Source organism: Scleropages formosus, chromosome 25 (assembly GCF_900964775.1).
Source record: "Scleropages formosus chromosome 25, fSclFor1.1, whole genome shotgun sequence".
Taxonomy (NCBI): Eukaryota; Metazoa; Chordata; class Actinopteri; order Osteoglossiformes; family Osteoglossidae; genus Scleropages; species Scleropages formosus.
In genome coordinates this window covers 9,449,830-9,465,302 of record NC_041830.1, presented here as the reverse complement: position 1 = coordinate 9,465,302, position 15,473 = coordinate 9,449,830, and the positions used below count along the sequence as shown (strand labels likewise).

The window sequence follows — 15,473 nt, the reverse complement described above, 5'->3', positions numbered from 1 at the left end:
CCAACTATTCAACTGGTCAACTCCAGCTGAAGCCCAGAAACAAAAAAAAAAAAAAAAAAAAAAAAAAGAAAGAATGTGAAGACCAAAAGTACAGGCTTCCACAAACTACTCCACACTTGCAGTATCTAAACAAAAGAAAAAGAAGCAGTATTAAACATATAGAGGCAAAGTATTACAGCACAAACAATAATGACAGCCAGGGGGAAAGGAAGGGGAAAGGAAGGGGAAAGGAAGGGGAAAGGAAGGGGAAAGGAAGGGGAAAGGAAGGGGAAAGGAAGGGGAAAGGAAGGGGAAAGGAAGGGGAAAGGAAGGGGAAAGGAAGGGGAAAGGAAGGGGAAAGGGGACTTCAACATGACAGAACTGAACAAAACATCTACTGTGCCACAGGAAGTGCTTTTAACATGCAGACAAGACCCGCCTCTCTGGTTCTCCAGCCAATCACATTCATCTTCCTGGGGTCAATGATGATGGGCAGGTCTCCTGTCCAGTCAAGTCAGAGGTGGGATGACTTGAAAAAACCAAAGGGAAAAATACTGTAACATGCAATACTTTATTGAATTTGAATTAATGGTAAGTTTGAACTTTGCCCTTACATACAGTATGTTGGGGTGTTACATCATGTCCTGCGTATCTTTAATGTAACACACTGCTATCCCTTTCACGGCTGCTTATGACATCCCTTCTCCACCCCATTCAAATTGGGGTCCCGTTCGCCTTCTTCGCTTGGCCAAGTCACCTCTTTTGACCTGTCTTTTCTTTAGCAATATGAAGGATGTGGAGAGCCATGTAACCCATTAATCATGAAACCAATGGAACAAAACTAATCTGAAAAGACAATACATCAAACAATACGTGAAGCTATAAACCAATGAAATGATTCAGAAGATAATCTGCAAATTGATAAAACAAATTATAAACTAGTATAAATGAAAACTTATTTGCTTTTTTCACTTCCTACCTTGCAGGGATGTGGTGGCTTGGTGGGTTCAGCCGGTGCCTGCCGTGTGGCAGATGTTGGGTTTGAGCCCTCCTTGAGGTCCCTTGCAACAGACTGGTGTCCCGTCCTGGGCGTTTCCTTCGCCCTTGCGCCGCATGTTGCTGCCTGAGGCTCCGGGACAAGCGGTTGGTGACAATAGATGGACTTTTACCACTTTGTTTTGCATTTTACCTCTTTACTTTTCTTCTTACCCTTGCTTTATGGTTTACCTTGCTTGTACTCTCCCGCCATCCAGTGGTCATTTCATAGTTCTGAGGACATGGCTCAAATGACCTAGATGGGCCACGGATGAATGTAAGAAATAAGCATTGTGAAACAACTTCTTCAGCTGGAAGTTCATTACAGATTTGAAAGAAACTCTGAGATTTCCCTTGACAGTGTATTAAATCACTGTTTCTAGATGTGGCGTTTCTAGAAATGTGCAGGGCTGAATAGATTGAAGCTATATAGAAATATACAGTATTTGTATTCACACAGGGGGTGCGGTGGTGCTCTCTGGTGCGTCTGGGGTTCGAGTCCTGCTTGGGGTGCCTTGTGATGGACTGGCGTCCCGTCCTGGGTGTGTCCCCTCCCTCTCCGGGCTTATGCCCTGTGTTGCCGGGTTAGGCTTCGGCTTGGGACCAGTGGCTTCAGCAAGCGTGTGTGTGTGTATTCACACAGAGTTTAAGAGTTCAGAAAGCTCATTTGACCAATGGCACATTATTTTCCCAGACTAAAGGTCCTTTCCAAGGCACCGTATTCACACAACATGTGTCATCATGTCCTGTGTATCTTGAATGTAAATGCCGTAAGAAGTATTAACTTTTTCAAGTTCAGCTTTACCAGTCTTAGCTAATTATTAATGGCCATAAAAACAATGTGCTACATTTGCTCAGTTTATATTCCCTGGTGCTGCCTTGACTAAGCACTTTGTGGAGAAGACTGGGCTGCTTACCCACGGTGACTCAGGCTTCTGTGAACATGGAGGCGGAAACAAAGAGACCAACATGGAATAAACAAATAGAATTTACTTTAGCTGCAATCGGCTGTGCAGTCGGGTTGGGAAATGTGTGGAGGTTCCCTTATTTGTGCTACAGGAGTGGTGGAGGTAAGACCAAGACCCTTAATACTGTTTCACCTTTTGCTCTGTTGTTTTTGGGTGGTCTTTCTCAAAATTGTGCATTTCATTCATATTTTCCTTTTCTGGCAGCAATCATGTTAGTTACGTCAAATGTGTGTACGTCGCAATACGTATAGTCTTACAAACAACGTAAAGTGAAACTAAAATAAATGAAATACGTTCATGCATAAAAATAAATATTTTTGGTCATTTTGATCGTACTTTGCTTAACTACCCAAATTGCATTATAAGTTAAATGTTGTCACTAAATGTTTATGAATTTCTTTAAATGCTTATATGAGTAAAATTGAGCCCGAAAGCTACCTTTATGAGACTGACCGTACATTGATGCCTGGATGCCTAGGCAGGTATGTGGGTTTGAGTGACGGTAAAGACACAGTGAAGGGAATGAATCCTCTGTGATTACATAATGAGTTTGTCATTTACATTTAGCTGACACTTTTCCTCAAAGCAGCTTACACTGTTAAACTACATACAGTTATTTACCCATTCATACAGCTGAGCCATTCCACTGGAAAAATATAAAGTACCCTACTCAAGGGTATTACCGCAGTAGGTGATATTCAAACCGTTGACCTTTACATCCAAAAGCAGCAGCTCTAATCTCCACACTTCCAGTTGCCCCTATTGCCAGTAAACTCTGTGTACGAATGGATAATTTTAAAAATGATGGAGGAGGACATGGGGCAGGCTGCGTTAGGAAAAATGATATGAGACCAAAACTGCGCCGTCGTGACCGAACATGCAAAGAGCGTTCTCAGTATGTACACCTGTCCAGCATCCGTGTTTCCACTGGCAGATCTGCAAACCGCCACGGTCTTTGTGTCAATCTGTGTGTCTTTTTAATGCCACTGCTCTGGTTTTACCCTGCCTTTACTTTACTAAGGTGCCTTTCTGGTTCCCTACCTTCTCATGCTGGTGCTCCTGGGAATCCCACTACTCTATGTGGAACTTTCCGTGGGACAATATGTGAGAAGAGGTCCAGTACATGCCATGGCCAAAGTCTGTCCGCTGCTAAAAGGTCCACATTGTCCATTATTTCTCCAGTATGGCAGAGTAAAATCGTTTAAAACATCTAGTGTTTAACCAGAGAAGCCAGTTCATCGATGCCTTGTGGTTTCTCGGCAGGGGTTGGCCTAGCAACCGTGGCCATTTCCTTCATTATGTGTACGTACTACAACGTCATCATCACGTGGGCTTTGTACTACCTGTTCAGCTCATTCCAGAGCCCCTTACCCTGGGAGAACTGCAATAATACCTGGAACAGGCCCAACTGCACCAGCAGCACTACCAACAGCTCCTTCTCCAGCACAGCGAGCCAGCAGTTCTTCAAGTTGGTACCTCTTATTAGAGTACAGCTGAGGGAGCTTCGCCTGGCCTGTCAGGGCTGCAGGAATCGTTGCGATTCCGGGCATGCACTCGTACCCTGAACGTTGCATTTTATTACATTAAGTCACTAGTTAGGGCTGAAGTGAGTGTTTGACTGAAGTTACACATCTCTACCAGTTTGTGGTATCAAGCTTCATGTGAGATAAAAGTATGATAAGATGTTACCATATGCCATGGATTCTTAGTGAACGATTCCTCACTTTTGGGTTTATCATTGTTTACTACCAGCTCACAAAACACCAACAATCACAGCAGGCCTGTTTTATAGATTAGATATAGAGAAAGATTAACTCACTTTCTGTTGGTACTTTCTGTTTGACTTGAAGAAATGGCCACATAATGGAGAGTGTTGTGTGTAATGATCACCGTGTAGCTCATTGTGGGAATTCAGGTGATGTGGACCACCACTCTTTGTTCAGCTACAAGGTTCTGGAGCGGACCGCTGGAGTGGGGGACCCTGGGACCATTCGCTGGGAGCTCATCCTGCTTCTGTTGGTTGCCTGGATCCTCGTCTACCTCTCCATCTTCAAAGGAGTGAAGTCAACTGGAAAAGTAAGAGCTATGGTTCAAGTTGCGTGAGTCACAACGGGGGACTCTTGACAGCCACTGAACTGGTCTTGTGTGTCTTGGCCCAGGTGGTCTACTTCACCGCACTCTTCCCTTATGTTATCCTGGTGGCCTTGCTGATAAACAACGTACAGCTTCCTGGTGCTATGAAGGGGATCGAGTTTTACATCATCCCTGAATGGGACAAGCTGAAGTCTCTGGAGGTAGATGTGTGAGTGGGCAAGCATTTTCTCTGGCTGGGGTGGCAGAGCTGAGATTCCTTCATCATCTGTATCTTCCAGGTGTGGGTTAATGCTGCGGCCCAGATCTTCAACTCTCTTGGCATTGGCTTTGGCTCCCTCATGGCGATGGCCAGTTACAATGACTTCCACAACAGCATCTTGAAGTAAGTTTCCATTTGACTCCTTTTCCTCCGTGCACATCACCTCTAGTCACTGATCAATAACAGATTGTCCAGGGAAATTATCAATGACTTGTATTAAATCACTGTGAAATATAGTACAATCATCCCCCAATGTCCAGTGTCCTGAAATCTGGTTTTTATGTATATGGTCAGCAATTATTAACACCGCTCATTATTAATTAGCTCAAATTTTCATTCATCCAGTCTGTGACACCCAGTCCGGGTCGTATACATTTGGTCTGGGACGATCAACTGAGACTGTCTTGGAAAGTTATTCCAAGTTGGTGTATGGTAGAGACTGTGAGACGCAGTGCATTGTGGGAAAACGGTACTTGTGTTCTCAGCTGCGGTCTGATATACAACTTTTGGGGTTATGTTGGGATCTGGTTGGAACAAACTAATTAATAGTGAAATACAACCTTAATTCAGCCATTACTCTGGTATTGTATTGCTCATTTGTTATCTTCTAATATTTTTTAAAAAAATTGGTGTGGGTGTCAGGATTTGTCTATCCTGTGTCTTATGCACTTGAACGATGAACCTCGGCGCAGCAAGTGGTAGGGAACAAACTAGGTTTGCTTGAGACTTTCATGTCTACAGATATGTCTCCTTCTCTCAATGTAATGCATAAATTGTACTTTTGCTGAGATGTACGTTGCTTTGGACAAAAGCATCTGCTAAATGAATACATGTAAATGTAAATGAAAAAAAAATTTTAATCCGATTTTTTTATATTCTGATGATTTTCATCCATAGTTAGGATCAGTTAATAGCTTTTTCCAAAGAAATGAATCATTATATGCTGCAGCTGCATGCACACAGTTTCTCTGCTTTTCTCTGGCTTACAAGTCTGTCGTAACATGTTTATTGCAAATGTTGCTGGAAAAAGCTTGCTGTTCCACAGTATCGGCTTGTTTTCCATATCATCTGGCTTCTCTAACACAGGGACACGCTAGTGGTCTCCATCACCAACTCCTTCACCAGCATCCTAGCTGGATTTGTCATCTTCTCGGCAATTGGATACATGTCACACCTGCAGAGCATAGCCGTGAGTGACATCGCTGTGGACGGTGAGTCGAAGACACCTGTCCAGCTCTGGGTTCTAGTGCCATTGTTCACTTTTTCATTTGCCCTCCTCGGTCGGGTCCGATTGTTCTGTTAGTCATTTACAGTATTTCGATGTGCGCCGCACCTTTAGTTCCAAGTGTACTTTGGGTCTCGTCTATTTCGCAACACACACAATAAACTCCTTCATTTCACTTCACACAGTTTCCACTTGTATGAGTTTTGTATTGATTGCTTGTCAGGTTTTAACTCATGGCAATGTGTTCTTTGAACGTGTTCAGGCCCAGGCCTCGTGTTTGTAGTTTACCCACAAGCCTTCCCAACGATGTCCGTTGCCCCCCTCTGGGCTGTCTTGTTCTTCTTCATGCTGCTCTGTCTGGGACTTGACAGTCAGGTAGAACATCCTGCAAAGGCACCCCTTCCACAGGGTTCACATTCAAGCAATGTGCCTCATCATACGTTAATATCTGAACAGTTTATTTTCCCTTTCCGGTTAAGTGCTCTGCTGTGGTTCCATGTTAAACCCTAACTCTAGATTAGAAGACACAAAGTGTTCCATTTCCACGACGAGTCTCATTTCTTATTTATTTTCCTAGATTTTTTTGTAGTGTTACAATACGACATTCGTTGCTCAGGGACATGTGGCATTATCTGCCAAAATTGTTCACTTCATTGATAATTCACAAGAAATCGTTGATTTACAAATAATTCATCGATCTTGCCGCTCTTGGACGCCTCTCCGGACCACAGCCTTAGAAGCCACACTGCGCTTCCACACTCGAACCTTCAGAACATAAAATAAACACAGCTTGGCACTTGGCAACAAATGAGGCACGGCAGTGCGGAAAACTGGCACGGCCAGACAGCGCTGACAAACAAGTTATTGTAGTTTATTTTTTTCCAAGGCTGCTCTGCTCTTTTCATCCAAATCCAGGCACAGTGCAACGTGTTCCTAAACCTTGCTATTCAACTGAAGCATGTCAGGTTCAATAAATACCTTGAGGCCGTATCCATCAAGTTAAAGTCCACGTCCTTATCCAGGATGCTTCCCCGTTCTTTTCCAGTTTGCGATGGTGGAAGTAATGGTGACCAGCCTCGTTGATGCCTATAGTGCTTCTCTACTGAAGTACCTCAAGAACAAAGAGATCTTGATCCTCATTGTCTGCTGCTCTGCTTTTTTGCTGGGAATTCCTCACGTGATGCAGGTACAGTACTTTTCTGGCCAGTGTACCCCAGTACGTGTGGCAAAACATAAGACCATGGAGTAACTTATAAATTCACGTCCAGGTCGGCATCTACGTGTTTCAGCTGATGGACCACTACACCGCCATCATATCCATCATGTTCCTCGCATTTTTTGAAGTGCTTGCCATCTGCTGGCTGTATGGTGAGAGCATCCACAGGCGTTTTAAGACAGTCTCTCCATGAACTGATGAATGCCACAGGATATATTATTTACGTTTATTTTCGTTCGTTACTGATGCATCTCACTAACCCATAGGAGTAAAACGTCTTTCTGAGAACGTAGAGGAGATGACGGGAAAGAAACCCGGTACATTCTTCACTGTGTGCTGGGCTGTCATTTGTCCTGTTCTGGTTGCAGTGAGTCCTCATTCCTTCTAAAACACCGAACTTGTTGCTGTTTCCTCCACGATCTTAAGGGAGGTGTTACTCTCACACTCCGTGCTCTCTTTACAGGTTCTTCTGGTGTTCTCGGTGATTCAGTTCAAACCGGCCCGCTATGAGACTTACCAGTATCCAGCGTGGTGTCAAGGCATCGGCTGGGTCATCGCCATGGCCTCCGTCATCTGGATCCCTCTGTGTGCTCTGCACACCCTGTGGGTCCTACCTGGTACCTTCACACAGGTGCCTTCACTCTCCAGCCATTCGCTCCAGGATGCCTTGCTTAAGAACAGGCTGAAGGTAAGCACAAGGAAGCGTTTATTTCAAAAGCTCATCTTCTTTCACTTTGCAGAGACTGTGGAAGTCCATCACTCCTTGTGGCCTGGATGAAAAGAGTGCCTTTCTTGAGAGTCAAGGAGAGGTGTTCCCAAACATGAAATGCCCCTTGAATGCAGTCATGACTCCCGTCACTTCACTACCAGCACAAACTACGAGCCAGACCAGGTTTTGAGCTTATCACCTTCTGAACTGGTGAGCTTTTGGCCTCCTCCTGGAGGATGGAGGAGGAGCTACAGACCTGATCCCTCCGGTCATCATGTCATTCTAACGGCTGTGGATGGAAAAACTGCATGTGGGTGGGAATATTCACTGAATTGTTGGGATCATGACGAAAAAACAAAGGCCGTGCAAAAGCTCTGCGTGCAGGACATGAAGAACATGAAGAAAATCACACCCCCTTTGACGCCGTCACAATCTGCATGGATCATTGTCTAGAGTACAACTTTACGAATAGTGCTCAGATTTATTTTTTGTGTCTTGAAAGAGCAGTGCAATTCAGGCTTTTTTCTCACCTTGGCTGATGTCTCCCGTTATTCAATTTTGTGTGAACTACCTGTGGTCAGAGGGTGTGCGGTGGCGCAGTGGGTTGGACTGGGTCCTGCTCTCCAGTGGGTCTGGGGTTCAAGTCCCGCTTGGGGTGCCTTGCGATGGACTGGTGTCCTGTCCTGGGTGTGTCCCCTTCCCTCTCTGGCCTTACACCCTGTGTTGCCGGGTAGGCTCTGGTTCCCCGTGACCCCGTATGGGACAAGCGGTTCAGAAAATGTGTGTGTGTGTGTGTACCTGTGGTCATATTTAGCTGTGTATTGATTTAATCTGTTGTAAATTTTTCCAAAAATAACTTCTCCATTAGTTGGGAAAAAAATCGAGCACTTCAGGCATGGTACATCTTTTTGAAGGTGCTGCTGACACGCTCATCATCTCTTAATGTGTACAGGCCACAGCACATAAAAATAAGAGTTTCCTAAACTTCGGTCACGGTATTTCTACAGAAATATTAATATTTTACAGAAGTTTAGGTACATAAATATATTTCTCGCCCTGTCAGGTCAATGACCTGGCCTGACCCCTTTTCCCTCTATAAGCTTGTTAGCACCCCCTTCTATGATGACCTGATAACATTTCATATATTGACATCTATTCATTTAGCTCACACTTTTCTCCAGTAGGGCTGAAAAGAGACAAAGCACAGAGTTACACTGTTGGGTAACTCTTTGTGGAAATGTCACTGTGGCACAGTCACTTCAGGGTTAACCATTAAAAAAAAACTCCCCTTGCAAAACATTACATATTTAATTTAAAATTTACAGCTATTGATTTCCTGCCAGGTTAGGCTCCGGGTCCCCGTGACCCTGTATGGGACAAGCGGTTTCAGATGATAACGTGTGTGTGCGTGATGTGCGTGTGATTTCCGCCAACCACCAGTTGGCCTTGACTGGGAGGCCAGAGTGGTGTTTTGACAAATTTCCAACATTTGTTTGAAATGCCACCAATGCAAACTTCATCCCAAATCCCCTTAGTAATCTCTGATGCCACAAAGGAATTTAAGAAGTCCCTGGCAGAGGTATAACAATAAAAAGTTTATTGAGAATAACTAGTCACTGTACACACTGGAACAAGAATAATCCTTTAATCATATTTGTGCCCATTTCTGAGTTGGAAACTTTGCCTAAACAAGAAAATGGTGTTTTGCTCACACCAGAATAATTCAAAAGTGCCATTACACATGTCACTGCATGGAGTGGGACAGACAGGTATGCTAAAAGGTAGGACTTTACTCATCATTATTCCATCTCTCACCATTGCCAGAGCAAGCCGATACTTTACAGAGCACACAGGCATGGAACTCGCCAGATCTCAACAACAGTACAATAAAAAAATAGACTGATCACCCATAGTTACAGTATGGGCCTTAACTACCTCTACAATCAAAATCATGAAACAAAAGAAAAATAAAATAACAGAGATCCAAACCTTACTTTGAACAATTATAACTTTTTTCTTTTTAAACAGATACATGGAATTTTTTGAAAAAAAAAAAGAGCAAATAATGGTGGTTTCCTCTCTGTAGCAACTGCATTGAACCACAAAATCAGGACAGCGATTCAGAGGAAAACAAAAAGTCGACTATGTTCTGTTAATGGGGGGCTATCATTTACTTTGTACTTTAGCAAATAAACAAACGTGGCACTCAAAGGGATGGCATGAATGTTTTGTCCTGCCATCTCCAAACCCGACCCTTAACTTCCAGTTTAAAAACTATTCCCTGCTCCAGCAGAGGTCAGTGCCGATCCACCACGTTCCTCGTGATCGGTCCAGTCGCTTCCCCTCCGGTTGCTACGACACCTGCTCCACCGGCCGCATCTGCAGGTCTCCAACCTGTAAACGGGGAAAATTGAAAAATAAAAACACAGGGTTTCAAAGACCGTCGGAAAATGCGTTGTGGAGATTCCAGAAAATTCCCATTTCCGTCTTTGAATCTGTGTAACGAACCTTTTTCTTTATTTTTTTTTTTGTTTTTAGGTTACCTGCACATGGGGAGGTGCACCAAGTACGTACACAACCGCAGTCGCTATGTCCTCCGCCTTCAAACACTGCAAAAACCAAACATGGCAACGTCACGTGTATAACCTGCAGTTCAACCCTGCTGAACGAGGAGAGCACGATATTGTTTAAGGCAAATAAACAGCAGCTGATAACGCGGAAGAATGCAGCATGTGAACGTTTTCCAGTTGCCTTTACCCTACTAGCAAAATCCAACCTGAGCGACTGGTTGAAGTGGTCCGCACAGGATAACAACATGCAATTCGCCTGCCCGTGACCGCACCTCCGACTGTTCACTGCACTGCAATAGTTTTTACTTTATACGCTTTCCAGAATTTTCAAAAACTGCAAAAAAATTGGTCCATTAATTGGTGAAATGAAACTAAAACCATTTAAAAATTACGTCACATATTTAAAGTGATTTTCCGGCAAACACCTCAAGATATTTTTTTCACATACAAAACCGGTAGCAATCTCATACTTTTTTTTTAGCAAGAGTCTCCTCCCTCTCATTAAGAGCATCGGTCAATGTTCCTCTCCAGAGGTTGTATACTGGGCAAAATGAGTAGAAATTTGCTCAAAAAAAACTTTATTTCAACATTCGTCCGATTTGCAAGCATACAATCAAAATACAGAACAAAAAAATGTAAGTAATGCTAAATAAAAATAATTGAATGAATGAATGAATGAAAACTGCAATGCGTGGTAAACATGTATGTGTATGTGTGTGTGTGTGTGCGTGTGTGTGTGTGTGTGTGTGTTTGCTCACCTTAATGCTCTCATAGGTAGCAGCGGCTTTCTCAGGGTCGCTGTTGTGGTGGCGAAAGGCGAACTCTGTCTCCACGATGCCAGGGGATATACACTGTGGGAGAAACCAAGGACACACCTTGTGATGAGACATTAGTTCTGCTGAGAAAACTGCAAAGAAACCATGCACGAAGAAAAACTGACAGAATATTGGTTATTACTACTTATGTCATTTTGTGAGCGACAGGTAAAACATTGAAAAGAGCTGGATGTATTACTAGTGGCGCAGTGGGTTGGACCACAGTCCTCCTCTCCGGTGGGTCTGGGGTTCGAGTCCGAGTCCCGCTTGGGGTGCCTTGCGACGGACTAGCGTCCCATCCTGGGTGTATCCCCTCCCCCTCTGGCCTTACGCCCTGTGTTGCCGGGTTAGGCTCCGGTTCCCCGCGACCCCGTATGGGACAAGCGGTTCTGAAAATGTGTGTGTGGATGTATTACTGGGCCATTTTAGGCTGAGTCCCTGGCCCAAGAGTACTGCATTTGCACCCCCCCCGGGAGTTCATCTTTGTCTTATGCAGATTAGTTTGCATTATATTTGCATTCATTCCTGTAGCAGAAATAATGCACAGAAGTAATTTCATCAGCAGACAAATGATTATAGGCACAGTTTGTGCAATATCAGCTCACACTAAATGAGGAGCTGTACATACAATTGATCGGAAAGGTGATCGCAAAAGATGGTGTTAAGCTTGTGGAGCAGACAGGAGATCAGGAGAGAAGCGGGTGTCCATTCTGAGACCCTCCTTGAATATTACAGGGATTCAGCAGCTCTGAGGGACAGAGGCTCGTTCCGCCACATGGGAGCCAAAACTGAGGACTTGACGATTTTCGACTTAATGACAAAGCAAGGTGCCCAAAAGCAAGGCGGCAGGAGGTTTTTAAGCTCTGCTTTCCTGTCGTGTTGTGCTCGCAGTGCAGGCAAAGGCCAGGAAGACCCCTGTGGTTAACACTGGTCCCACCATGGGCCCGGAGGAAGGGGAGCTGTAGTCGGGTGGGAATCGGTGATCGCCCACCGTGACTCGTATGTGCGTCTTGGCCTCCCGAAGCTCCTGCCGCAGCCCCTCAGTGAGCGCCGTCACAGCGTACTTGGTGGCGCAGTAAAAGTGCTCATCGGCGCTCGGCACTATCCTGTGGCCCCCCATGCTGCAGAGAGCGGGGGGAGAGGGAGAGAGGCCTACGGGTGAGCTCCAAACCCACACGCTGCCAGGACAAAGGGCGCAGCTCCGGACATCAAGCGCCCATACAGTACGATTCCCAGCATGTGTACAGTAGAGTCAAAGCAACAATTAAGCAATAGTTAATAATTCATAATGAACCAACCGTTCTGCATATTTATGGCGACGTTTCCAAAGTTCAACGTCTCCCAATCAGTCGCCCTTTGTGTTTCTGGTTTGTTTACAAGATTGCGTACAATAAAGTGGTAAGTAATGGCTTTCCCGAAGGATGGGTGGAACTGGTGCGACAAGAGGCGTGACCGATGGGTGCGCCAGGTACGGCGCGCTGTCCTTTCTGGGGGAAGAGAGTCGTGGCAAAAGATAAGCATCTCTTTTGCGCAATGCTCGGCGGGGGAGCGGCTGGGCTCAGCCCTGCATTTACGATGCCTATTGTTCCTTGACATATTGATTCTTTGCACGTCTGCAGGACAGTTGGGTACAGATCTCTGATAATATCTAATATCAGGATCAGCACATCCATTTCCCAGACAAAATCTGCTTCTTCCATTCATCTCAAATTTTAACCACACACACACTAGACACACCGTAGGAAGGTGACTATGACCACAGAGGAGAAGGACGACAGACCAGCCCGGAATCACGCTTTCTGTTACACCATTATTCTCCTCTTAGACTTCCCTCAATGTAGACTTTGTATTTATTAATATTATTTACAGATTTTAATAGACTCAAGATTAAATTCCTTCTGATGTTTACATGGCGAAATACACACACACACACACACATTTTCAGAACCGCTTGTCCCTTACGGGGTCACGGGGAACCGGAGCCAACCCGGTAACACAGGGCGTAAGGCCAGAGGGGGAGGGGACACACCCAGGACGGGACGCCAGTCCATCGCAAGGCACCCCAAGCGGGACTCGAACCCCAGACCCACTGGAGAGCAGGACTGCGGTCCAACCCACTGCGCCACCGCACCCCCATAGTCATGGCGAAATAAGTTCTAAAAATTCTTCAAAGGTGTGTGTGTGTGTTGTTTATTCAGTTCTTTTAAGGCATTCCACTTTGCTGAGATTAAATCAGCTTGCCGTGTGTTGTTATTAATATTATATTCATGTCCGTGCATTCAGTTGTGAGAACAGAGTAATTGTTCACTTTTTAGCTTGTGTGTAATCCCAGCTCAAGAGCAGTGTAATTATATATAAATAACACTGAGATTTTCTGTTTATTTTTATTCTACACCTGATGTAGAAAATTATGCACATAGATCATAAGCTATTTTTTTTTTACCAATACCATAGAGCTCTGCAGGGGAAACACGCAAGAACATGAAGGATGTAATTATTTCCTATGCTGACTGCAACTCAGTATTGACTCTGTAATAAATGGGGCTCAATGACAGGTCTGGCATTTCAAAACTAAATGAGCAAAACTTATTGCATCTAAAAAGTCACAGGCTAATTATTTCCACTGATTTATGGTGTTTGCCGTCATACACAGCGCGATTCGAAAGAGATAAAAGCCAAATTTCACGCGTGATCTGTGATGGTCACTCAAGTCCGTCACTTGTATGCACTAAGGACACATCACATTGTCACACATGATGCTTTTTTACTCATTAAATCTATAGTACGCACTCGCATCACAGTTACAGTTTTCTCCAAATGCTCCGTACAAAGGAGTTCTCTGGTATGCTGCTATTTTTGTGACACATTTGTCTTTTCGTGCATGCACGTGTCTGAATAAACATAACTATCTTAAGGGGAAAAAAGCCATTAAAATTCATTGTAACCACACTGTTATTATCCTGTTACCAAAGCGACAGGTGTGCTGTTGGTACAAGTCAAACCTAAGAGAGTAATATAAAAACAGAGAAACTCTTGGCACGACGGGGTAACCGTCAGCATTGAGACCATTAAAAGGGCTTTTTTTAGTGATGGACGGACTACAGAATATTAGTGATAGCGCTGATGGTAGAAGATGAGACACCGAGTGACCTGACGGACAGCAGATTTAACACCAATAGAAGGAAACTCGCTGCATCAAACAGATCAGTTTCGGGGGGTGAGACCTCAGCAACACGCAAAATTCATCTTCTCCGCATCTTTCATTGACCCTTAATACAGAATTCAGATGACTGGCGAAATCCCCAGTGTGTACAAACGTAATAAACCTGACCCTCTGAATCCTGGCAGGACCAACGTCAGGAAGACGAAAGGGAGCCTGCGATGAAAGGCCGATTGTGTTTGCACATCGCAGCTTCGACCTGCCTGCGTAGAGTCGACACGGCTCTAATCTCAGCTGGCCGATCGCCTATCTGTGCCCGGCTACGTGAACGTGAACTGTCGATCTGGTTTTTCCTGTCGTCAATATCCCTAGTGTGAAAGGTCATCGGTCTCTTGATTCCAGAACAAGGCGCGCCTCTTTTGGGAAACACCAAAATAAACTGGAAATGGAAGGCGGACGGCAGAGCCGAACCCCGCCGGTGACTCATGGGAAGGGCGGATGGGCGGGGATCCGGGCGTACCTGTTTATGTTGATGATATGGCCATCGTCCACGTTTCTCTCCTTGAGTGAGCGGTAGGCCTCGCGCGTGCAGATGGACAGGGCCAGGACGTTCACCTGATGAGCACATGGAATTGAAGGATCTTGGACAGGTGAGACGGAAACGCGCTCCCCCTCCACTGTATGCTTCAAACAGAATTCTCCCTCCCTCCACACTCCACGTACAGGCACTTAAGAGAGTCGGGGGGGAGGAATATACAGTCATGCAAATCCACAAGCCATCATTCCACGCATGGTGACACCGCAAACCCGGCGCCCCCCTGCGTTCCACAATTACTGACCTCTCAATCCAGACTTGAAACCTCCAGCTTCAGTTTCGAGACCTTTGATTGTGACACGTTGGCATAACAAGACGCAAAAGATGATCTTTAGGATCACCCTTCTCCGGACGTCATGCACTCTCTCTCTCCGACTTGTCTATTTGTTAACGTCAAACTGATCGCTTCAAAATGACACGGAGTCCAGAGTTTCGGCGCCCTGTCTGACGTGGCGGCACCCGACAGGAAGCGCTTTACGTACAGCTTCCGTCACAAACACATATCCACAGGCTTAAGAAACGGGCGAAGACATTAAACCACGAATAATGAACACCGTTAGTAAGATTCAGATCATTTCATCTCAAGCGCACGGGGCCGTCTTTTTCATAAAGCGTAACCGAAGCCTCATTGTCCGACACAAGACGGCTCCTATTCTGCCAAATGCAACAAGATTAGCTCCCCGCTGGCCTCCTTTTCCTTCCGAGAGCCTCCCCGTGCGGACGACGGCTCGCACGGCGCTGCCCGACCCGGCGTCCACCCTGCGGCGACTCGCAGCGCTGGCTCACGAAGTGTGTCGACAGCTGGATGCAACAATGGGCAAGGCAGGAGGGAAGCACAGAGCAAAGGC

The 15,473-nt window shown here is 45.2% G+C and overlaps 2 protein-coding genes and 1 long non-coding RNA gene across 4 annotated transcripts in view; 1 reads left to right on the top strand and 2 right to left on the bottom strand.

Moving 5' to 3' along the window:
- Positions 1 to 452: 452 nt before the first annotated feature.
- LOC108921598 (uncharacterized) lies at positions 453 to 1,175 on the bottom strand. The gene is made up of 3 exons (XR_001965063.1): positions 959 to 1,175; positions 594 to 755; positions 453 to 508 (listed from the first exon to the last, which is right to left on the bottom strand). It is a non-coding gene; the product is annotated as an uncharacterized LOC108921598 (long non-coding RNA).
- A 782-nt stretch (positions 1,176 to 1,957) lies between these two features.
- Positions 1,958 to 7,980, top strand: LOC108921494 (sodium- and chloride-dependent GABA transporter ine). The gene is made up of 13 exons (XM_018730967.1): positions 1,958 to 2,084; positions 3,004 to 3,138; positions 3,246 to 3,450; positions 3,926 to 4,058; positions 4,142 to 4,276; positions 4,355 to 4,458; positions 5,422 to 5,546; positions 5,823 to 5,935; positions 6,606 to 6,746; positions 6,829 to 6,928; positions 7,043 to 7,143; positions 7,240 to 7,407; positions 7,517 to 7,980. The coding sequence occupies exons 1-13, from the start codon at positions 1,958 to 1,960 to the stop codon at positions 7,673 to 7,675; spliced, it is 1,746 nt and encodes a 581-aa protein (XP_018586483.1). The 3' UTR covers positions 7,676 to 7,980.
- Positions 7,981 to 9,065: 1,085 nt separating this feature from the next.
- Positions 9,066 to 15,473, bottom strand: part of dhrs11a (dehydrogenase/reductase 11a) — a 28,521-nt gene continuing 22,113 nt past the window's right edge. For both annotated transcript variants that reach the window (XM_018731342.2, XM_018731343.2), the window contains exons 3-7: positions 14,551 to 14,645; positions 11,862 to 11,991; positions 10,814 to 10,906; positions 10,029 to 10,094; positions 9,066 to 9,879 (exon numbers count right to left, since the gene is read on the bottom strand). In XM_018731342.2, the coding sequence (XP_018586858.2) occupies positions 9,838 to 9,879; positions 10,029 to 10,094; positions 10,814 to 10,906; positions 11,862 to 11,991; positions 14,551 to 14,645 (426 nt within the window). In that variant the 3' untranslated portion in view covers positions 9,066 to 9,837. The remainder of the gene's footprint in view (positions 9,880 to 10,028; positions 10,095 to 10,813; positions 10,907 to 11,861; positions 11,992 to 14,550; positions 14,646 to 15,473) is intronic.

What these genes read in the sequence shown, in the direction of transcription:
- LOC108921494 (XM_018730967.1), top strand. Translation starts at nt 1,958, where the DNA reads ATGGAGGCGGAAACAAAGAGACCAACATGGAATAAACAAATAGAATTT. An exon ending in AGTCTGTCCGCTGCTAAAAG is followed by an intron (nt 3,139 to 3,245) that starts GTCCACATTGTC and finishes GTTTCTCGGCAG; the next exon opens with GGGTTGGCCTAGCAACCGTG. An exon ending in TGCCATCTGCTGGCTGTATG is followed by an intron (nt 6,929 to 7,042) that starts GTGAGAGCATCC and finishes ACTAACCCATAG; the next exon opens with GAGTAAAACGTCTTTCTGAG.